This window comes from Podarcis melisellensis (assembly GCF_964234715.1).
Source record: "Podarcis melisellensis genome assembly, chromosome: 6".
Classification (NCBI taxonomy): Eukaryota; Metazoa; Chordata; class Lepidosauria; order Squamata; family Lacertidae; genus Podarcis; species Podarcis melisellensis.
The window spans coordinates 38,625,622-38,649,835 of NC_138538.1; the positions used below are offsets into that span (position 1 = coordinate 38,625,622).

At 41.6% G+C, this 24,214-nt stretch overlaps 1 protein-coding gene across 1 annotated transcript in view; it reads right to left on the reverse strand.

Annotated features, from left to right (window-relative positions):
• Positions 1 to 142: 142 nt before the first annotated feature.
• LOC309372178 (complement receptor type 1-like) overlaps positions 143 to 24,214 on the reverse strand; it is a gene marked incomplete at its 3' end in the record, with an annotated part of 39,989 nt that continues 15,917 nt past the window's right edge. Inside the window, exons 10-42 of the mRNA XM_081915479.1 lie at positions 22,554 to 22,748; positions 22,306 to 22,405; positions 21,362 to 21,447; positions 17,925 to 18,110; positions 15,877 to 16,059; positions 14,677 to 14,859; positions 13,662 to 13,841; positions 12,201 to 12,383; positions 11,562 to 11,741; positions 10,471 to 10,653; positions 9,728 to 9,910; positions 9,434 to 9,616; positions 9,066 to 9,251; positions 8,388 to 8,594; positions 8,035 to 8,217; positions 7,500 to 7,682; positions 7,206 to 7,388; positions 6,838 to 7,023; positions 6,160 to 6,366; positions 5,807 to 5,989; positions 5,272 to 5,454; positions 4,978 to 5,160; positions 4,610 to 4,795; positions 3,932 to 4,138; positions 3,579 to 3,761; positions 3,044 to 3,226; positions 2,750 to 2,932; positions 2,382 to 2,567; positions 1,704 to 1,910; positions 1,351 to 1,533; positions 816 to 998; positions 522 to 704; positions 143 to 339 (exon numbers count right to left, since the gene is read on the reverse strand). Of these exons, the coding sequence (XP_081771605.1) occupies positions 143 to 339; positions 522 to 704; positions 816 to 998; positions 1,351 to 1,533; positions 1,704 to 1,910; positions 2,382 to 2,567; positions 2,750 to 2,932; positions 3,044 to 3,226; positions 3,579 to 3,761; positions 3,932 to 4,138; positions 4,610 to 4,795; positions 4,978 to 5,160; positions 5,272 to 5,454; positions 5,807 to 5,989; positions 6,160 to 6,366; positions 6,838 to 7,023; positions 7,206 to 7,388; positions 7,500 to 7,682; positions 8,035 to 8,217; positions 8,388 to 8,594; positions 9,066 to 9,251; positions 9,434 to 9,616; positions 9,728 to 9,910; positions 10,471 to 10,653; positions 11,562 to 11,741; positions 12,201 to 12,383; positions 13,662 to 13,841; positions 14,677 to 14,859; positions 15,877 to 16,059; positions 17,925 to 18,110; positions 21,362 to 21,447; positions 22,306 to 22,405; positions 22,554 to 22,748 (5,990 nt within the window). The remainder of the gene's footprint in view (positions 340 to 521; positions 705 to 815; positions 999 to 1,350; positions 1,534 to 1,703; positions 1,911 to 2,381; positions 2,568 to 2,749; positions 2,933 to 3,043; positions 3,227 to 3,578; positions 3,762 to 3,931; positions 4,139 to 4,609; positions 4,796 to 4,977; positions 5,161 to 5,271; positions 5,455 to 5,806; positions 5,990 to 6,159; positions 6,367 to 6,837; positions 7,024 to 7,205; positions 7,389 to 7,499; positions 7,683 to 8,034; positions 8,218 to 8,387; positions 8,595 to 9,065; positions 9,252 to 9,433; positions 9,617 to 9,727; positions 9,911 to 10,470; positions 10,654 to 11,561; positions 11,742 to 12,200; positions 12,384 to 13,661; positions 13,842 to 14,676; positions 14,860 to 15,876; positions 16,060 to 17,924; positions 18,111 to 21,361; positions 21,448 to 22,305; positions 22,406 to 22,553; positions 22,749 to 24,214) is intronic.

The window sequence follows — 24,214 nt, forward strand, 5'->3', positions numbered from 1 at the left end:
TAATAGTTTCCTATATGCAGATAGTATCAAATGGTTTTACTTGTTTTATCATTTTAAGTGCTATATCTCTTTTTATAGTCATTTTATTATTTTATTATATTGTAATAGTAGCACTGTTATTCATCTGGAAAAGCTAAATTTATTACCACCTACGTTGTCTGCTTTTACAATGTGGAACAGATTGATCCCATGTTCCAGAAGTCAGACAGTGTATTGTCGCAGCTCCAGTAAGAAAGTAGTCAGGGTCACAACGATACGTCACAGAGGAGCCATAAGGAAAATCTTCCAGACTTTCAGTGTCACGTTCCCCATTGGCAATCGCTTGAGGTGCAGGGCAACCTGTGGAGAAATGTTTCAATGCAGAACTATCATCAGAGCTTTTACTTAGATCTGCAAGACCTAAGTCAGAACAACTGCACTTTAGGCAGACGTGCATTAACTACAAGGGCTACAAAATTGTACAGAGTCATGTGCACATCTATGGACCAGGGACAGTGATTGTACAAGTGAATGAAAATAACCTTTGCATTTTGGAAGTTTAGTCCAGTTCACAGAGTTTGAGCCTTCTAAAATACAGGTAACCAGATACTCTCCTTCGAGGGAATAACCGCCATCACAAATGTATATTACAGAACTCCCATAGGTGAGGTCTTCTCCTATATTCTTTCCATGCGCAATGCTTGGTGGTGGTGGACAACGCATTACTGCAAAAAGAAAAGAAAACCAGAAGTTGATATAATGATGCTAACTGAGAATTCCCAAGTATCACTTGCTCTGTGTTTTTAGCCAGCAAGGATAGGCAGGGAAATACCAACCTTCACACTGGGGTAAAGGTTGACTCCAAGCTCCAGAGGCTGTACACTGAATGGAAGCCTTGCCACGTAACAGGTAGCCACGGTCACAGGTGTAATTGACGTATCTTCCTGTAGCAAAATGAGCTTCTCCATGGCCATTGTGATCACCATTTGGAATAGGCAGAGGAGGGGGACACTGCAATTCTAAAGCAAAACTATATGAGCACCAAGCCTATCTCAAAGCAAATAGAAACCGTCCCAATTCTTGATCCGAGGATTACAACTCCTTCACTATAGTAGATTCTAGTTTTTGTAGCTAGCATAAGCTACCTTCACCCCCACTAATCATGGTTTGAGATCACAGGAGTACCAGCCCTCTTCTCCTACTATTATGGACTATTGTTCCAACCCATGTCTGCCATGTAGATCCAGGTTCAGAACGAGTATTTCTGGTCCAGAGGTTCTTTGTAAGGGCACCATTGTGTGCTACGCTCTGGGTAGCATGTTATGTCCCTGCTGGAAAAAAGCCACTAGGGCCTATGATCAAGACACACACCTTCACAGTGAGGGGCAGGAGCACTCCATGTTCCAGAGGTTGTGCAATAAATAGTTCCCTCTCCAGTAAGTGAGTAGCCAGGCTCACAGCTGTATTTCACAAACATTCCATTGGTGAACACTGATGATCCCTCATTGCTGTGAATCCCATTTTGGATACTTAGGGGTGGCTGGCATTGAATTTCTGAAAGGAAAAGAGTGTACTTACAATGTCAAGACCATTCAAAGTTATTCTTCCATCATCTTTGTGTACTTCTTGTTTTCTACATGTATACAGTTTGAATCTCTTCTCCATCGGCTTGTACAGAATACTGTGCCACCCTATGTCTCGTGTATTGCAATCCAGAAACCTACTTTTGCAGTGAGGAGCAGGAGCAGACCATTTGCCAGATGGGGTGCAATAAATTGTTGCCTCTCCATGTAGAGAGTAGCCAGGCTCACATGTGTAATTCACAGACATTCCACTGGTAAACACTGACAATTCCTGGTGGCTGTGATTCCCATTTTGGATTTTTGTGGGTTGCTGGCACTGAATCTCTGACAGAGGAATAGAAGTGGAATCTAGCAGAAAATAAATAAGAAAGATTCTTCAACTCAAGGAACCATAATAGTTTCCTGTATGCAGATAGTATCTCAAATGACCTAATTCAGTACACTTGTTTTCTCATTTCCAGTACAAATAGATGTGGGGGCAAGTAATTGTGACAATATTGGGAGGAGGTGTTTGAGCATGGATAGAGAGAAACTGTGGCACCCTCTCCCCACAAATGTTTGCTTAATATCTTTAAGGTATAGCTTTTGCCACATGCTGAAAATGCAATTCTTTCCCCTTTGACATTTAAAAATATTGTATTTTATGGGTCCCATAACACTTTTTTACTGAATTAGAGCTGTTCTGCTCCGTATCAAATGGTTTTACTTGTTTTATCATTTTAAGTGTTTTATCTCTTTTTATAATCATTTTATTATTTTATTATATTTTGATAGTAGCACTGTTATTCATCTGGAAAAGCTAAATTTATTGCCACCTACGTTGTCTGCTTTTACAATGCGGAACAGATTGATCCCATGTTCCAGAAGTCAGACAGTGTATTGTCGCAGCTCCAGTAAGAAAGTAGTCAGGGTCACAACGATACGTCACAGAGGAGCCATAAGGAAAATCTTCCAGACTTTCAGTGTCACGTTCCCCATTGGCAATCGCTTGAGGTGCAGGGCAACCTGTGGAGAAATGTTTCAATGCAGAACTATCATCAGAGCTTTTACTTAGATCTGCAAGACCTAAGTCAGAACAACTGCACTTTAGGCAGACGTGCATTAACTACATGGGCTACAAAATTGTACAGAGTCATGTGCACATCTATGGACCAGGGACAGTGATTGTACAAGTGAATGAAAATAACCTTTGCATTTTGGAAGTTTAGTCCAGTTCACAGAGTTTGAGCCTTCTAAAATACAGGTAACCAGATACTCTCCTTCGAGGGAATAACCGCCATCACAAATGTATATTACAGAACTCCCATAGGTGAGGTCTTCTCCTATATTCTTTCCATGCGCAATGCTTGGTGGTGGTGGACAACGCATTACTGCAAAAAGAAAAGAAAACCAGAAGTTGATATAATGATGCTAACTGAGAATTCCCAAGTATCACTTGCTCTGTGTTTTTAGCCAGCAAGGATAGGCAGGGAAATACCAACCTTCACACTGGGGTAAAGGTTGACTCCAAGCTCCAGAGGCTGTACACTGAATGGAAGCCTTGCCACGTAACAGGTAGCCACGGTCACAGGTGTAATTGACGTATCTTCCTGTAGCAAAATGAGCTTCTCCATGGCCATTGTGATCACCATTTGGAATAGGCAGAGGAGGGGGACACTGCAATTCTAAAGCAAAACTATATGAGCACCAAGCCTATCTCAAAGCAAATAGAAACCGTCCCAATTCTTGATCCGAGGATTACAACTCCTTCACTATAGTAGATTCTAGTTTTTGTAGCTAGCATAAGCTACCTTCACCCCCACTAATCATGGTTTGAGATCACAGGAGTACCAGCCCTCTTCTCCTACTATTATGGACTATTGTTCCAACCCATGTCTGCCATGTAGATCCAGGTTCAGAACGAGTATTTCTGGTCCAGAGGTTCTTTGTAAGGGCACCATTGTGTGCTACGCTCTGGGTAGCATGTTATGTCCCTGCTGGAAAAAAGCCACTAGGGCCTATGATCAAGACACACACCTTCACAGTGAGGGGCAGGAGCACTCCATGTTCCAGAGGTTGTGCAATAAATAGTTCCCTCTCCAGTAAGTGAGTAGCCAGGCTCACAGCTGTATTTCACAAACATTCCATTGGTGAACACTGATGATCCCTCATTGCTGTGAATCCCATTTTGGATACTTGGGGGTGGCTGGCATTGAATTTCTGAAAGGAAAAGAGTGTACTTACAATGTCAAGACCATTCAAAGTTATTCTTCCATCATCTTTGTGTACTTCTTGTTTTCTACATGTATACAGTTTGAATCTCTTCTCCATCGGCTTGTACAGAATACTGTGCCACCCTATGTCTCGTGTATTGCAATCCAGAAACCTACTTTTGCAGTGAGGAGCAGGAGCAGACCATTTGCCAGATGGGGTGCAATAAATTGTTGCCTCTCCATGTAGAGAGTAGCCAGGCTCACATGTGTAATTCACAGACATTCCACTGGTAAACACTGACAATTCCTGGTGGCTGTGATTCCCATTTTGGATTTTTGTGGGTTGCTGGCACTGAATCTCTGACAGAGGAATAGAAGTGGAATCTAGCAGAAAATAAATAAGAAAGATTCTTCAACTCAAGGAACCATAATAGTTTCCTGTATGCAGATAGTATCTCAAATGACCTAATTCAGTACACTTGTTTTCTCATTTCCAGTACAAATAGATGTGGGGGCAAGTAATTGTGACAATATTGGGAGGAGGTGTTTGAGCATGGATAGAGAGAAACTGTGGCACCCTCTCCCCACAAATGTTTGCTTAATATCTTTAAGGTATAGCTTTTGCCACATGCTGAAAATGCAATTCTTTCCCCTTTGACATTTAAAAATATTGTATTTTATGGGTCCCATAACACTTTTTTACTGAATTAGAGCTGTTCTGCTCCGTATCAAATGGTTTTACTTGTTTTATCATTTTAAGTGTTTTATCTCTTTTTATAATCATTTTATTATTTTATTATATTTTGATAGTAGCACTGTTATTCATCTGGAAAAGCTAAATTTATTGCCACCTACGTTGTCTGCTTTTACAATGCGGAACAGATTGATCCCATGTTCCAGAAGTCAGACAGTGTATTGTCGCAGCTCCAGTAAGAAAGTAGTCAGGGTCACAACGATACGTCACAGAGGAGCCATAAGGAAAATCTTCCAGACTTTCAGTGTCACGTTCCCCATTGGCAATCGCTTGAGGTGCAGGGCAACCTGTGGAGAAATGTTTCAATGCAGAACTATCATCAGAGCTTTTACTTAGATCTGCAAGACCTAAGTCAGAACAACTGCACTTTAGGCAGACGTGCATTAACTACATGGGCTACAAAATTGTACAGAGTCATGTGCACATCTATGGACCAGGGACAGTGATTGTACAAGTGAATGAAAATAACCTTTGCATTTTGGAAGTTTAGTCCAGTTCACAGAGTTTGAGCCTTCTAAAATACAGGTAACCAGATACTCTCCTTCGAGGGAATAACCGCCATCACAAATGTATATTACAGAACTCCCATAGGTGAGGTCTTCTCCTATATTCTTTCCATGCGCAATGCTTGGTGGTGGTGGACAACGCATTACTGCAAAAAGAAAAGAAAACCAGAAGTTGATATAATGATGCTAACTGAGAATTCCCAAGTATCACTTGCTCTGTGTTTTTAGCCAGCAAGGATAGGCAGGGAAATACCAACCTTCACACTGGGGTAAAGGTTGACTCCAAGCTCCAGAGGCTGTACACTGAATGGAAGCCTTGCCACGTAACAGGTAGCCACGGTCACAGGTGTAATTGACGTATCTTCCTGTAGCAAAATGAGCTTCTCCATGGCCATTGTGATCACCATTTGGAATAGGCAGAGGAGGGGGACACTGCAATTCTAAAGCAAAACTATATGAGCACCAAGCCTATCTCAAAGCAAATAGAAACCGTCCCAATTCTTGATCCGAGGATTACAACTCCTTCACTATAGTAGATTCTAGTTTTTGTAGCTAGCATAAGCTACCTTCACCCCCACTAATCATGGTTTGAGATCACAGGAGTACCAGCCCTCTTCTCCTACTATTATGGACTATTGTTCCAACCCATGTCTGCCATGTAGATCCAGGTTCAGAACGAGTATTTCTGGTCCAGAGGTTCTTTGTAAGGGCACCATTGTGTGCTACGCTCTGGGTAGCATGTTATGTCCCTGCTGGAAAAAAGCCACTAGGGCCTATGATCAAGACACACACCTTCACAGTGAGGGGCAGGAGCACTCCATGTTCCAGAGGTTGTGCAATAAATAGTTCCCTCTCCAGTAAGTGAGTAGCCAGGCTCACAGCTGTATTTCACAAACATTCCATTGGTGAACACTGATGATCCCTCATTGCTGTGAATCCCATTTTGGATACTTGGGGGTGGCTGGCATTGAATTTCTGAAAGGAAAAGAGTGTACTTACAATGTCAAGACCATTCAAAGTTATTCTTCCATCATCTTTGTGTACTTCTTGTTTTCTACATGTATACAGTTTGAATCTCTTCTCCATCGGCTTGTACAGAATACTGTGCCACCCTATGTCTCGTGTATTGCAATCCAGAAACCTACTTTTGCAGTGAGGAGCAGGAGCAGACCATTTGCCAGATGGGGTGCAATAAATTGTTGCCTCTCCATGTAGAGAGTAGCCAGGCTCACATGTGTAATTCACAGACATTCCACTGGTAAACACTGACAATTCCTGGTGGCTGTGATTCCCATTTTGGATTTTTGTGGGTTGCTGGCACTGAATCTCTGACAGAGGAATAGAAGTGGAATCTAGCAGAAAATAAATAAGAAAGATTCTTCAACTCAAGGAACCATAATAGTTTCCTGTATGCAGATAGTATCTCAAATGACCTAATTCAGTACACTTGTTTTCTCATTTCCAGTACAAATAGATGTGGGGGCAAGTAATTGTGACAATATTGGGAGGAGGTGTTTGAGCATGGATAGAGAGAAACTGTGGCACCCTCTCCCCACAAATGTTTGCTTAATATCTTTAAGGTATAGCTTTTGCCACATGCTGAAAATGCAATTCTTTCCCCTTTGACATTTAAAAATATTGTATTTTATGGGTCCCATAACACTTTTTTACTGAATTAGAGCTGTTCTGCTCCGTATCAAATGGTTTTACTTGTTTTATCATTTTAAGTGTTTTATCTCTTTTTATAATCATTTTATTATTTTATTATATTTTGATAGTAGCACTGTTATTCATCTGGAAAAGCTAAATTTATTGCCACCTACGTTGTCTGCTTTTACAATGCGGAACAGATTGATCCCATGTTCCAGAAGTCAGACAGTGTATTGTCGCAGCTCCAGTAAGAAAGTAGTCAGGGTCACAACGATACGTCACAGAGGAGCCATAAGGAAAATCTTCCAGACTTTCAGTGTCACGTTCCCCATTGGCAATCGCTTGAGGTGCAGGGCAACCTGTGGAGAAATGTTTCAATGCAGAACTATCATCAGAGCTTTTACTTAGATCTGCAAGACCTAAGTCAGAACAACTGCACTTTAGGCAGACGTGCATTAACTACAAGGGCTACAAAATTGTACAGAGTCATGTGCACATCTATGGACCAGGGACAGTGATTGTACAAGTGAATGAAAATAACCTTTGCATTTTGGAAGTTTAGTCCAGTTCACAGAGTTTGAGCCTTCTAAAATACAGGTAACCAGATACTCTCCTTCGAGGGAATAACCGCCATCACAAATGTATATTACAGAACTCCCATAGGTGAGGTCTTCTCCTATATTCTTTCCATGCGCAATGCTTGGTGGTGGTGGACAACGCATTACTGCAAAAAGAAAAGAAAACCAGAAGTTGATATAATGATGCTAACTGAGAATTCCCAAGTATCACTTGCTCTGTGTTTTTAGCCAGCAAGGATAGGCAGGGAAATACCAACCTTCACACTGGGGTAAAGGTTGACTCCAAGCTCCAGAGGCTGTACACTGAATGGAAGCCTTGCCACGTAACAGGTAGCCACGGTCACAGGTGTAATTGACGTATCTTCCTGTAGCAAAATGAGCTTCTCCATGGCCATTGTGATCACCATTTGGAATAGGCAGAGGAGGGGGACACTGCAATTCTAAAGCAAAACTATATGAGCACCAAGCCTATCTCAAAGCAAATAGAAACCGTCCCAATTCTTGATCCGAGGATTACAACTCCTTCACTATAGTAGATTCTAGTTTTTGTAGCTAGCATAAGCTACCTTCACCCCCACTAATCATGGTTTGAGATCACAGGAGTACCAGCCCTCTTCTCCTACTATTATGGACTATTGTTCCAACCCATGTCTGCCATGTAGATCCAGGTTCAGAACGAGTATTTCTGGTCCAGAGGTTCTTTGTAAGGGCACCATTGTGTGCTACGCTCTGGGTAGCATGTTATGTCCCTGCTGGAAAAAAGCCACTAGGGCCTATGATCAAGACACACACCTTCACAGTGAGGGGCAGGAGCACTCCATGTTCCAGAGGTTGTGCAATAAATAGTTCCCTCTCCAGTAAGTGAGTAGCCAGGCTCACAGCTGTATTTCACAAACATTCCATTGGTGAACACTGATGATCCCTCATTGCTGTGAATCCCATTTTGGATACTTAGGGGTGGCTGGCATTGAATTTCTGAAAGGAAAAGAGTGTACTTACAATGTCAAGACCATTCAAAGTTATTCTTCCATCATCTTTGTGTACTTCTTGTTTTCTACATGTATACAGTTTGAATCTCTTCTCCATCGGCTTGTACAGAATACTGTGCCACCCTATGTCTCGTGTATTGCAATCCAGAAACCTACTTTTGCAGTGAGGAGCAGGAGCAGACCATTTGCCAGATGGGGTGCAATAAATTGTTGCCTCTCCATGTAGAGAGTAGCCAGGCTCACATGTGTAATTCACAGACATTCCACTGGTAAACACTGACAATTCCTGGTGGCTGTGATTCCCATTTTGGATTTTTGTGGGTTGCTGGCACTGAATCTCTGACAGAGGAATAGAAGTGGAATCTAGCAGAAAATAAATAAGAAAGATTCTTCAACTCAAGGAACCATAATAGTTTCCTGTATGCAGATAGTATCTCAAATGACCTAATTCAGTACACTTGTTTTCTCATTTCCAGTACAAATAGATGTGGGGGCAAGTAATTGTGACAATATTGGGAGGAGGTGTTTGAGCATGGATAGAGAGAAACTGTGGCACCCTCTCCCCACAAATGTTTGCTTAATATCTTTAAGGTATAGCTTTTGCCACATGCTGAAAATGCAATTCTTTCCCCTTTGACATTTAAAAATATTGTATTTTATGGGTCCCATAACACTTTTTTACTGAATTAGAGCTGTTCTGCTCCGTATCAAATGGTTTTACTTGTTTTATCATTTTAAGTGTTTTATCTCTTTTTATAATCATTTTATTATTTTATTATATTTTGATAGTAGCACTGTTATTCATCTGGAAAAGCTAAATTTATTGCCACCTACGTTGTCTGCTTTTACAATGCGGAACAGATTGATCCCATGTTCCAGAAGTCAGACAGTGTATTGTCGCAGCTCCAGTAAGAAAGTAGTCAGGGTCACAACGATACGTCACAGAGGAGCCATAAGGAAAATCTTCCAGACTTTCAGTGTCACGTTCCCCATTGGCAATCGCTTGAGGTGCAGGGCAACCTGTGGAGAAATGTTTCAATGCAGAACTATCATCAGAGCTTTTACTTAGATCTGCAAGACCTAAGTCAGAACAACTGCACTTTAGGCAGACGTGCATTAACTACAAGGGCTACAAAATTGTACAGAGTCATGTGCACATCTATGGACCAGGGACAGTGATTGTACAAGTGAATGAAAATAACCTTTGCATTTTGGAAGTTTAGTCCAGTTCACAGAGTTTGAGCCTTCTAAAATACAGGTAACCAGATACTCTCCTTCGAGGGAATAACCGCCATCACAAATGTATATTACAGAACTCCCATAGGTGAGGTCTTCTCCTATATTCTTTCCATGCGCAATGCTTGGTGGTGGTGGACAACGCATTACTGCAAAAAGAAAAGAAAACCAGAAGTTGATATAATGATGCTAACTGAGAATTCCCAAGTATCACTTGCTCTGTGTTTTTAGCCAGCAAGGATAGGCAGGGAAATACCAACCTTCACACTGGGGTAAAGGTTGACTCCAAGCTCCAGAGGCTGTACACTGAATGGAAGCCTTGCCACGTAACAGGTAGCCACGGTCACAGGTGTAATTGACGTATCTTCCTGTAGCAAAATGAGCTTCTCCATGGCCATTGTGATCACCATTTGGAATAGGCAGAGGAGGGGGACACTGCAATTCTAAAGCAAAACTATATGAGCACCAAGCCTATCTCAAAGCAAATAGAAACCGTCCCAATTCTTGATCCGAGGATTACAACTCCTTCACTATAGTAGATTCTAGTTTTTGTAGCTAGCATAAGCTACCTTTACCCCCACTAATCATGGTTTGAGATCACAGGAGTACCAGCCCTCTTCTCCTACTATTATGGACTATTGTTCCAACCCATGTCTGCCATGTAGATCCAGGTTCAGAATGAGTATTTCTGGTCCAGAGGTTCTTTATAAGGGCACCATTGTGTGCTACGCTCTGGGTAGCATGTTACGTCACCACTTCCCAATCTGGCTTTGACTTTCCTAACAGACAGCTCACACTCTCCGTTATCCTATGCAAAACAAAACTCTGTGTGATAAAGTTCCAAAATATGTGCTTCCAGTTTGAGGCAGCATTACTATAAGAATGTGTCTGAATCAATGGTTTTCAATGTAGAAAGGAAGAATCATGAGTGAACACCAGTTCTAAATTTTGTAGCCTTCACTCCTAGAACTATCCCAATAAAACTTATGACCAAGAATCTTACTTTTGCAGTGAGGAGCAGAGGAAGACCATGTACCAGATGCTGTACAGTGAACAGTTGCATTTCCAGTAAGAAAGTAGCCAGGCTCACATGTGTAATTCACAGACATTCCACTGGTAAACACTGATAATTCATGGTGGCTGTGATTCCCATTTTCAATCTTTGCAGGTGGCTGGCACAGAGTTTCTGACAAGAGAGCAAAAGCGGTAGATAGAAAAAAGTAAAAATAAATAAATAAAACATTTACCACAAGGAATCATAATTGCTTCCTATGTGCAGATAGGAATGAGCTAAGCTGGTACTCTAGATTCTTCCAAGTCCCATGATACAGAAGCTCTTCCTGTCAGCCATTAAAGGTCCACAGAGATCCAGGTTCAGAGAGAGTATTCCTGGTTCAGAGGTGCTGACATTGTTTTAAAAGGGCACCATTGTGTGAACTCGGGTGAACTATTGCCTTTAAGGCAGCATGTACTGTGCCCTGTGAAAAAGGCCACCAGTGCCAGCGAACAGGAATATGGGGATTAAAACACGGAAAGTTGGTTCCGAACTTGTGGGTCAGGTAAAGCCTGGGCAAAGACAAGACATCTGAAGCAACTAGTGGTTGTTCCCACATCTAGGCACCACAGTCTCTGTCCAACCAAGGTTGAGTGCATCTTCCTTCCTTTACTAGTGATATTGCCTATCATTATTGGTTGGATTTCTATTTCAAAATTCAGTTCAATCAATTAAAAACAGAACTTGCTGAGTTTTCCCCTCTTGTGTTTAGGGGAAGGGAGCTGTACTGTAGAACATTTGTTTCATGAAGAAGATCCCTGGCTTCTCCAGGTAAGGCTGGAAATGCCCCCCCCCCGAAACACAGTTGTGTGACTCCATATAAGGCAGCTTCCCATATTCCTAATTTGGGAGGGAAGTAAGTGGGTGGTGTTTTTTTTGTGTGTGCGGGAGTGTGTCAAGTTAGATAAGTTTGTTAGATACGTTTGTATGTTTTGTGGCTCGTATCTGGAAACTCCCAAGGAGGACTTCAACAGATTTAACTAACTTTTTTGCTTATCACGGAAAAATGAAATCCAGTCAAAGCTGTGCTTAGTACCTACCCCTTACACAGATGGGTGTGGGAGAATCCCATGTGCTGTCAAACTGGCACTGAATTGTATGGTTGCCTTTCAGGATATAGCCAGGGTCACATTCAAATGTAATTGTCTCTGTGGGCTTAACTTGCCCTTTAGATCTTGTTATTCTTCCATTCTGAATTTTTGGACTTACACAGCCAGTGACTGCAAAGGAAAATATAAAGTAGCTAGTAGACTACATAGTGTATGTCAGCTGCAGTAAGGAGTATATTGTAGAGCCGTTTTCTTAATACATTTAATGTAAAGCTCAAACTTTAAATTGTTATATAAGGCTCTTTATGGATCAATAGCAAGATAGTGCAACATACATTTTGGAATTAGAAAGTCTCAGCTTAGACTGCCTAGGAATAGCAAGGAAATGAGACCCAAAAAAAGAAAAGAATGGTCACTCCATTGGTCAGGCCTTGTTCCATTAACAGAGCTGTATATATGTGGCTCACACATAATATTTGAGGTGCCCTTCCCTTAAGGACTTAACTGGGGCTATAATTTTCAATGCAGAAATAAGGTACTTGTATGAACATTCACTTGCATTTTAAATCTGTTTTGACTGGTTAGCCTATACAAAGCCAAAATGAAAATCCAGTGTAGCAGAATACTTGCATTCACAGCGTGGGACAGGGAGACTCCACACACCGGATGCTGTGCAATATATAGTTGCCCTTCCTATTAGCACATAACCAGGGTCACAGCTGTATTTTACAATTTTTCCACTAGTATATTGTTCTGATCCCAGAGCCCTGTACTTTCCATGCTGGACTTTGGGAGGTGAGGGGCAATGTATCTCTGGAAAACAACAACAACAAGGGAAGAATATCTTGTTCTTCAGCAAGACAGACAGGTGATACATCCAACATACATAAGAAGTCAGCTTCCTACTTTAGATCATAGTATAGTGTGATTAAATTTGGTTTAAAATGCCTTCACTTCAGTTTTCAAACATTGCTGTATTAAACAACTTTAGTTGTGTGCTTGTTATTTCCCTTTGTGTTTTTGATCTTTGTTGTGCATACAACAGTAGTTGTTGCATGCATCCATAGCTGTCCACTTAAACTTCAGCCATCCCTATGGAAATCAGAAGTGGAGAATTTGAAATGTTTTAGGTACTGCCCTTCTGACAGCCACAGGGATGGTAAGAGAGCAACAAGAATAGTGGATTTGCAAAAGGACAACAGCAATGCATACTCACAAAAGCACCCACCCCAACAAACAGTGACTTAATGGACCAATACCAACAAAGCAACAATAAAACATGTCAGTGGGGGGGGGGGGGAGAGAAATATATACAGTTTTGATATGAAATATGGAAGATATTTTCTGATGGGAAAAAGCATGCAACACACCATAAGAGGGTTAATGACGTGGCTACACTTCAGTCATTCAACAAGAATACACAAAGCTCATAAAACCCTGACCCATTATTTGTAAACATTATTAGCTACAGTGGACAGAAAACAAGGCTGCCCTCCCCCATTTTCTGCATACAGATTTCTGAATTATTCTCAGTCCTGTCGGAACAACTGGAACTTCTCTGTACAGAGGAAGTCTATGCTTAGGGGTTCATATTCCATACTTACAAACAATGCTGCTTACCTTTATATACTAAAATACCATGGACCTGCACCTCAGCATAAATGCAAATTCTGATCTCTCTGGTAAAGCAAGGCCCTTCCCTTCACCACCCAGATCTTGAGTAGCTTACACAGTGGAAAGTGAGTCTTCTACGAGGTAGACTTCATTTCCCCAGCATGCTAGGAGAACTTTGAGCAGTCTGAGACTTCTCAAGAGATGTAGGAGCAAGGAAAATACATCTATTTCATTGAATTTTGTAATCAATTAGCCAATTGATGAAGCTGCTCCCCCAAGAGATAAATGTTTATTATAGAAAGCAAAACACTACTTGTAGACATATAAAGTCATACATTAGCTAAACTTTCTTATTTCCTTCCACCGCGAGCCTTTTTTTTTAACATATAGTGTGTCATGTATGAAATATCTTTCCTACCAATGTTTTCAGACTCGAATGATTTGCATATGCTGCTTGAAATAAAAAGGGTGACTCACCTTTGCAGTTAGGCGCTGAGGAGTTCCAAGACCCAGATGCTGTACAAAAAATTCTGGCATCTCCTACAATGCTGTATCCAGGATCGCAAGTGTATTCTACAAACCCCCCATTAGTAAAACCTTTTGCTTCCTGACTGCTGTATTTTCCATGAGCGACCACTTGAGGTGGGGGGCACTGCACTGTTGAAAGAGAGGGTAAAGTATATCAAGGAGTTAAAAAATGAAAACTGTCACAACATCTGGGATAGTGTATCAGATTACATCTCCCAAATGCAGACTATCTTATACTAGAGGCTGGAGGTGATGCTGCTCTGTATATCACAGAGGACATAAAGTTGAACCCAGTGCCAGATTTAGGGCGGTGCAGACGGTTCTGTTTTTGTACTAATGTGAAGTTTCAGTGAGCCTGACATACTAGAAATCCCAAGAGGGGTGGACTTCTTCTCTGAATTGCTCTGGGTGGTGAGCTGCAGGCCGCAAGAGTAATTTAGTACTGGAGATAATACAAGCTAGAAGTTCCTAAAAGGGCAAACTCTGATCCAATCCCTGTGAGTGGCGATACTGTCTATGTAAGCAAGCAATTGCCAAGCAAGTCCAACACAATTAAAGTCTACTGTACTTCAGATGAGGAACTCAACCAAAGAAATGAGGAGATTAAGAAAAGGAAGTTGAATGGAAAAGTTGCAATATTCCCAGAATGCTGGGGAGGGGAAAGTTATTCAAAAACCACAGTAATAAAAACTCACAAGAATCTAAACAGCAGATCAGGAAAAGTACCACCTAGGAAAGAGGATGCCAGCATGGTTAAACAGCAGAGTCAAGGAAACTATTAGAGGCAAGGCGGCTTCCTTCAGAAAGTAGAAATCTTGTTCAAATGAAAACAAAAAGGAGCACCAATTTTAGCAGAAGTGCAGGTGACAGTAAGGAACAAAGACCAGTGTTAACACCAGTACAGATGATAAAAAGCAATTATATCCTCTATTGCTGAGATTGTACAAAATGTCATCTTAAATACTTTCACAATGTGGCAGAGGACTGCTCCACTCTCCAGAAGCTGTGCAGGAAATAGATGCCTTTCCAACAAGCGAGTAACCAGGATCACAGGAATAAGTTACAGACTTCTGAGAAGTAAACACTTCCCCAGGAAAACCATTGTGATTTCCATTGGGTATATCCAGAGGCAAGGGGCACTGTGATACTAAAAGAAAAATGAAATAGGAGAGAACATTCACAATAGCATATTAATGGCACATTTAACGGAAAATGTATTAAAATTTAAAAAAAATATTTTTATGTATTTATTTATTAAATTTCTATACCACCTTTCATCTGAGGATCACAGGGCAGTTTACAATATAGAAACTCAAAAATACATAACAAAGGGGGGGACCACGAACAGCTTTAAAGAACATAGATTGCTGAATTAGCCAAAGGCCTAGGAGAACAGCAATGTTTTTGCCAGGCACCTAAAGATCTGTAACAAAGGTGCCATGTGAGCCTCCCTGGGGAGGGCATTCCACCTGTCATCCAAGGAACACAAGGCATCTTATGGACAAACAGATTTATATCCAATGCTAGTCCTATTCTGAGTAGACCCTTTGAAATTAATGGACACTACTAACTTGTGTGTATTGCAGTACTATCCATTTACTTGGATTAGGACTACCACTGGACACAACCTACAATAAATTGCCTTAACCATGGTTATTGAAAATAAGCCAGCTTCAGTCTATGGAGCTGCCCTGTTTGAATTTACCATAGTTCAGGTTAACCACAGTTTAGAATTTGGATGGAATGCTAAACTGCAGATGCTCTAAAACTGACATCTCCAATTTCATTTGCATAGCTTGTGCTAGAGATTTGGGGGTGCATAAGCCTGAGGGGAGACTAGTCCCTGTTAAACCATGATTTTGTGTTAAGTCCAATTATAGTCAGTGACTGGCCCAAGGACAACTAGTGAAGTTGATAGGATTGAAGATTTGAACCCATGTCTTTTGTGCATGTCCCGCTGTCTATGCCATACGCATGAGATCTGGCAATCTGTTTGCAAGTATAGCAATATCACTACTTGTGTGAACATTTACTGCAGATATTCCTGCTTCCTTCTATAACTAAAGAATTACAAATGCTCCCTGAATATTGAAGTTACGAGCATGTATGTATCTGGCTCATATTCATGCTTGCATATATATGGATGCTTCTTATTTATACTTGCCCAGTTCACAGTGAGGTAGAGCAGGGTCCCATGTACCATCTACTTGGCAATGAATCTCTCTTGTTCCAGATATTTTGTAGCCAGCACTGCAGTCTAAAGTCACCCTTTGGTTATACATGTAGGTGTCTGAATAACCAGTTACTATCCTTCCATTCCTTACTTGAGGGGGTGGACACTGAGTCACTGAAAAGACAAAGTTTCAACAAGCATATAGTACTGAAGGTAAAAAGGAATATACCTGTTCTCTGCATATCTGTGTGTTTAGCTGGCAGTATTATAGACATGTGGATTAAGGGCTGATAGAATAGGGTGAGGAACCTCAGGCTCAAGGCCCAAATGTAGCCCACCCTGCTTCTCTATTTGACCCTCAAGTCTCTCCCCACGCTCAGGGCTGGATTAAACTTTAAGCAAAATAAGCATGTACTTAGGGCATCAAGGGAAGGGGGGTGCCACAAAAAATTTCCATTGCTGGATTTAACATGGACCATATGGTGCAGCTGAACCAGGTTCCACAAAAAAGTTTCCCAAAATAAGTGAAAAATGAATACACACGGACACACACAAATAATAATAATAAATTAGTAACAATGAATTAGTAACAATAGAGTAATGACCGCTCCCCACATTAAATGGGGGGTGCCCTTTGCATGGTCGCGCACAGCCCCCTGGACCCTATGTGGCACCATTAGCACAGGATTGGCTTCACCTTCCCCAGGTGGGATACCTGGAGGTCTCCGCCTACCTCAGCCAGTTGCCCAATCCTGCCTGGGGAGGCGTTGCCAAGGTGATCAGGCCAGGTAGCGGGATGGACCACCCTGCCCACACGATCATTATTCTTGGGAAAACCACAAAATTAGAATCTGGTAATTGGTAAACTGCCACTCAGTTCACTGAGGCTCATGTAATCATTCTTATCTTGGTCATCTCAGCTGTCCTGTTCAGTCATCCACTGAGAGTGAGTGGAGCAGTGTTCAGTACAGTGTTGCCAGATTTTTTTGGGGGGGGAGGTTTCCTTCAAATTTGGAGATTTTTAAAGGCCTTGGTGAAAATTGTTGTTATCTCCACAGCTTTTCTGGGTGTGTGTGTTGGGGCAGCAAAATAATAACCACACAGATTTGGGAGACAATTGAAGTGTCAATTTATGATGAAATTATATGTCCATCACTATGAACTCATCAATTTATTAATTTCTCAGCTGAGCTTCAGCAGCTTCACACGTATGTGCATCGTAAGTTCAGTGCAACCAAAAATGTAAAAACAAGATTCAGTCATGCTGAACTTTATAAAACAATTGTAGAAGACAATGTTGAGTCTGCCTTTCCAAATGCAGACATTTGCTTTCATATATTTTAATATTAATAGTCACAAATTGTCACAGACTGCTCAGCTGAGTGTTTATTTTCTCAGTTGAAGTATATTAAAAATCCTAACAGAACAGCTATGCAACAAGGCGGGCTGGATGCCTTATCTCTACAAAGTATAGAAGCATGTGTGTTATGGAAGATTAGTTTTGAGGATCTGATAAAAGACTTTTCAATTAGAAAAAGCAAGAGAAAAGTAGGAGAAATAGTGGGTGAAAGGTGAGTGGTGTCAATGGAGACAGTGATGGAGTGAGGATTCCTGCTTTCTCTTTCCAGACATTAAGCAGGAGTTTCTTCTCCACTTCCCTATTCTACCCAACCAAAGAACTGCATGTTTCACCTAAGGAGGAATGCAGATCTGATTAACAACTGGATTTTGTATTTTCAGAAATGGGGTTGTTATGTTGGAATCAACCATTGTATGTCTTTTCATCCCAGCAGTCCTAATTATAGTTACAGGTAGGCATTGCAGCTTGTACAATACTTGGGGACATTTTGCTTTGCCCCAATATGAATCCCCCACCCTTGCCTTTGCATTTTTTTCAAGGAATGCATATAGCTAATGATTCTTCTTGTTGGGAAGTAATAGAGTAATGACTGCTGTGATTTTGCCAAATGTTCATGCTTATTGATTAACACAACTTCCTGCAATTAACAAAATGGGATGGAGGATATTTAAAAACACACCTCCACAATATGCACGTCCACTCCAAACACCATTTACTCCATCCTTGGTAGTACAGTAAATAGTGGCATTTCCGACAAGGGGGTGGCTTTTTTCACAGATGTATGATACAGCTGTCCCATAGAAGTAGTCATCTATGCCACTGTGCTTGCCATGAGGAACATCTGGTGGTGGAGAACACGAAATAGCTAGAGAAAGATACAAGACAAACATATAGCATAAATGATGTATTCTGTTTTCTATTTCTGATGGCTACTACTGGAGCCAACAGATGAAGTTAACAGCATATGTAATATTAATGATTGCTAAACTGTGATTATCCCTTGAATACAACCAGGAGTTAAAAGGAAGAAAATAATACAAGACATCCAGAGTACCATAATCTGCCATGGAGATTACATGAAACGCAAGAACTACAATGGCTACTTATAAATACCAAAATAGATGAACTATTCTGTAAGACACATAAATTAGATAATAACAATAACAGGACAGAGACTGACCACTTTCTTTAGGCTGAAAGATTATTCACCTTAGGAGAAATACAACCGAGGAGCATACAATAAAGAAAGTATTTTTGTTGTTGCTGCAGATACACATCAGAAGAGAGAGGATTAATGCTCCTCAGCTGGAAAATTGGAAGGGACGTCAGTCAACAATGAGATTGTTAACTACAATTCTGTGCTAAGGGCAAAGAAAGCAGCAATATTACAAACATTGTTTTAATAGTGTAAGACTAGGGACATGGGTGGTGCTGTGGTCTAAAACCACTGAGCCTCTTGGGCTTGCCTATTAGAAGGTTGGCAGCCGATTGGAAGGTTGGCAGTTCAAATCCAATGAGGTGAGCTCCCGTTGCTCTGTCCCAGCTTCTGCCAACCTAGCAGTTAGAAAGCATGCCAAAAAGTGCAAGTAGATAAATAGGTACTGCTCCGGCGGGAAGGCAAATGGCGTTTCCATGCGCTCTGGCACTTGTCAGTGTCCTGTTGTGTCAGAAGTGGTTTAGTCATGCTGGCCACATGACCTGGAAAGCTGTCTGTGGACAAATGCTGGCTCCCTTGGCCTGAAAAACGAAATGGCTGCCACACCCCACAGTCGTCTTTGACTGGACTTAACTGCCCAGGGGTCATTTACCTTTACTTTACCTTACCTAGTGTAAGGTGCAAGATATTCCATAATGGTATTCCATTATTCTCATGATTTCATTGATAACCTGATACTATATTCTGATACTCTTGCCACAGGATTCCTGTGCTTTATAACTTTGCCATGTGATTGTGATACTGATGATGTATGTAGGTTACACCAGTTTCTGTTAGTCTGGCATCTATCTTGGAACCACTCCCAAGAGCGCAAGCCTTGAACCTGTTCAGTTCCAACTTTTTCTCAAGAAATACTTTTGCCTTTTGGCCACTAGGTGGCAACCATATATCTTACAATCCCCCAACCCCTTCATTTATACTTTCAACATGATAAATATCCCTTGCCAGACTTCCTGTGCTATGTAATTTTGCTATGTGACTGACACTGAATAGGTTAGATATAGAAAAATGTGAATATGTTACCTTAACTAGATCATTCTGAATTCAGGCCTCTTGAACCATATGATTTCATTGATTGGGGACAACTGGTCTTTCAGTGCCAACTAGCACAAAAGTCAAAAGCACACTATTATATGTGTGCGAATCGTTATGTCCTTTTAAATTAAGTGTTACTTGTAAAAATTAAAATTTAATTTATCTGGAATCTGGTGAAATAGTAAAAGCACAAAGATATGTAGGCTGCTTAAAATCCTATAAAAATAGGGGCAAACAAAATTATTTTCACATTATTTGAATGAAATAATATATAATATATTATTTGATTATAAGACTCTCTTTAATTTTCCAACAACCGTATGGTTTATGAAGGGTTGCTGCAATGGTTCTCAAGAGTTGGGCTGACTGGCATTGACTCAAATATCCAAAGGCTATTTGCAATATTGCAAATATCAGATGCTGCCCAAGGCACAAAAGACTGGAAGAGCTGTAGAAGTGAACCACACCTACTAGTTATTCACTAATTGTCAATATTTTTGTGTCAATGATGCTATTTTTACATAGCTAATAGTCAACCCTTGTGGTGGACGGGCCTTGAATCAGCCTCCTGGGGACCCAGAAGCCATTCAGAGCTGGGTGGTGTGTCATCCAATCAGGAGGAAGGGAGTGGAGATTTAAATGTAGGCCTGGCCCACTAATGAGGACAAACAGATTTGTATCTAATGCTGCACCCGCCTCACTTCTTCCACCCACCCCAGCAGCAGTGGCAGTGGCACTGGTCTGGGGCAAGATCTTGCCAAAATCTCACGAGATCCTAAGATCCAATGAGACTTTGACAAGATCTCACAAGATCTCACCAGACATTGGTGCCACTGCTTCGCGGGCATCGCCATGGCGCTGGCAGCAGAGTACAGCAGGTGAATGAATCTGTGATATTGCAGTTACAGATAGGTAGCTGTGTTGGTCTGCCATAGTCAAAACAAAAAATATTCCTTCCAGTAGCACCTTAAAGACCAACTAAGTTAGTTCTTGGTATGAGCTTTCATGTGCATGCACACTTCTTCAGATATTTGTGATATTGCAAATAGCCATATTAGGTACTGCAAGCAAGGACAGTGGCACACAGTTGACAAATGGATCTGTCATAAGATCTGGTCCCTGTGTCAGTGTCTTTGTTATGTGGCCTGTCATTTAGGTTTGGGGGCTGTCTGTAAGCAGATATGAGCCCAAGGCTGTGAGATATGTAAGCCTATGAGGGGGAAGTGTTATTGTTCAGGACAGGTTGTAGGTAATTGATTATACATTTCAGTATCTTTAGCTGGATGTTGCATGTGACAGGTGATGTTCTCTTCTAGGCCTATCCTATAGTAGATTTTCCCTCGGTGCCAGCCTTACCTTGTCAATCTGTTTTCTCCCCCATTTCACTGGGTAGGTTTTATACCCTGATACATGTCTGATGCCACTGTTTAAGTTGTGGAGTGATATGGGTAGAAGCTGGAAGCATATGACTATGTGCAGTGGCCAATAGCTTTCCATTATGTCCATTATGTAACTGCACAGCAGTGTCCAGAAAGTGAACTTGCATTGACTGATTTAGGCTCAGGTGAAGTAAAAGTTATTAAGTCCTGGTGGAACTTCTCAGTTGCCCTCTGGAAAAATGATATACAGTGGTACCTCCGGTTAAGAACTTAATTCGTTCTGGAGGTCCGTTCTTAACCTGAAACTGTTCTTAACCTGAGGTACCACTTTAGCTAATGGGGCCTCCTGCTGCCGCCGCGTGATTTCTGTTCTCATCCTGAAGCAAAGTTCCTAACCCGAGGTACTATTTCTGGGTTAGTGGAGTCTGTAACCCGAAGCGTTTGTAACCCGAGGTACCACTGTATGTTAACATATGTTCTACTTACGCTGACAAATAGCAGTTTCACCAGTCCATACTGCTTTTAGGCCAGATATCACACACTGTCTGGAAGATAGACCAACTAGCCTGTACCTGAATTGAGATAGAAGCAATTATGGATTGTCAAATTCTTTATCCCAGGATGCACAGAATTAAATGCATATTACGAAATGTATGCACTGTGTTATTAGAAGTCACAGCCCACACACTTCTACTGCACTTGCTGCTAGTGTAGTGGCTCCTCAATAAAATCGCTTTAAACAGCTAGTAGCAGAGTTTCTTCCTGGCGGCAGATGACAAGAGGCTACGAGACTTGTGCAAAATACTCAGTCAAGAGTTACCTTTATTTCTTGGCTGGTTCACAAGCATTTTAGTTCAAACTATATACAAAACTATTTACATACATCTTTCCACCATGGTATAAACTCACAGCCTGTGGGTACTCTTTCCTCGTGCAGGATGTTGCAACCTGCAACTTCCTCTTTTTATTTTCATCCCCAGCTGTAACCAATCAGCCTAGAATGTCACTCCTAACTATTAAAGAAAATTTCTTTAACGCTACAACAACCTTTTTTTGTTTCTTTGAAGAATGACTTCCTAACATGTGTACCCATTCACAACCAATACCAAAGCTGTATACTGAGCGATTATCACAGCAAAATATATTCTATTCAGACCAGAATTCTCTCTTCTACAAACCCTGTAATTTGCACAAGCATGATTAGTATTAGGCTGCAAGACAAGTTAGTGCCTGGGACTGGCTAAATCTGTTGTCACAGGGGTCCTGTTTCTTCAAAAGCTGCATTACAATAAGAAATTGATTTATGAACCTTTTCCTGCATAGGAGGTTAGGTGAGGGGGGAAAGTTAACACCAATGACTTGTTCTTAAATTGTTAAAGGAAGAGGAGCCCTACCAGAAAAAGTAACCTTGTTGATTTCCGAATGCTTACCCTTCCTCGCAGGTGTAATTTATAGTAGAACCAAATAAAAGATCTTTTGTTACAATCAGCCTCCCATTATCTGGTTCTCCTGGATATCCACATGATTTTCCTGTCAGAAAAAAAGCAAACCATACAGAATTTCTCTCTGTAATTTGTTTTAAAACAAATTTAATTAAAGCACAAAGGAAGAATGGCGCAACTTAATCAAACCACTTATATTAATATAACAATCAATACAAGGATGGTAAGAGACTCACTTTTGCAGAACTCCTGAACTCCTGACCATTCCTGATTTCTAATGCACATAAGAGAGGCCTTCAATCCGGGATGCTTAGCATAGCCTGGACGGCACATGTATTTCACAACTGAGCCAACGGGAAAGGAATTATTTTCTTTATACTCATTGAGAAGTTCAGCAAATTGTAAACTGGATGGGGGTGCACAGCTACCTCCTGATGAGATGGAGGGAGGAAGTGGGGAGGAAGAGAGGGGAAAATGAGGCCAGTAGTTATTGTGAAGGTCTACAAAGTGTAATATTGTGCTTCTAACTTTAAACTAATCTCCAGTTCCTCCCAGTGGCGTAGCGTGGGTTGTCAGCACCCGGGACAAGGCAAGTAATTTGTGCCCACTAACCCGTGGATTTGCGCCCCCTAACCCTAACCCGGTGCGCCCGGTGCGGCCGGCCCCCCTGCACCCCCCACGCTACGCCACTGGTTCCTCCAACTATAATATAGCAGTGATCCTCACCACTCTTTTCTCACCTGTACTGTATTTACTTATTCATTTGAATCTTATTTAAAAATATGCATATATTGCTATTCAGGGGAAAAAATCAATGCAGTTTACAACAATTATACATACATAAAACCATATAAAAAGTTAAAAATTATATATTTTATGCATTTATATGTATGTGAAACATAGGTAAAGGTAAAGGTAAAGGTACCCCTGCCCGTACGGGCCAGTCTTGACAGACTCTGGGGTTGTGCGCCCATCTCACTTAAGAGGCCAGGGGCCAGCGCTGTCCGGAGACACTTCCGGGTCACGTGGCCAGTGTGACATCGCTGCTCTGGCGAGCCAGAGCCGCACACGGAAATGCCGTTTACCTTCCCGCTGGTAAGCGGTCCCTATTTATCTACTTGCACCTGGAGGTGCTTTCGAACTGCTAGGTTGGCAGGCGCTGGGACCGAGCAGCGGGAGCGCACCCCGCAGCAGGGATTCGAACCGCCAACCTTTCGATCGGCAAGTCCTAGGCGCTGACATAAAATAGGATAATTGCATCAAGCAGGAAATAATATGCACAAGACAAAAATGAGAGAAGCAATTTCATCAGTGGGAACAAGATGTGATGTGCAGTTCCTTACTCAAGCAGATTAAAGAACATTCAAGCTGTTTTATTTCTTCTGTTTCTTGGAAGGTGGTAGCGCCTTCACTATTATAAGAAGGGCCTTCCTTCAACAGTTGCCAGTTTGACTTTGGGCAGCAGCCAGCAAAGTAATTGCATTCTGCTTGTGCAATGAAACTTCCCACCCCTCTCTTTTCCCTGTGCCTTCTCCAAATCTGCTATGGAAGGGATGAGGGAACCCTAGAACAGGTTTAGGGTATGCACAGGGGGAGGGGGAGAAGGGGCAGTTCTACCGCACAACCAAAAGTCCTTGCACTAATAGAACTACAGTATCTTGCAGTATTAAACCACAGAGCCTAGGGCTTGCCAATCAGAAGGTCGGCGGTTTGAATCCCCGTTGCTCGGTCCCTGCTCTTGCCCACCTAGCAGATCGAAAGCACGTCAAAGTGCAAGTAGATAAATAGGTACCGCTCTGGGGGGAAGGTAAACGGCGTTTCCGTGGGCTGCTCTGGTTCACCAGAAGTGGCTTATTCATGCTGGCCACATGACATGTACGCCGGCTCCCTCGGCCAA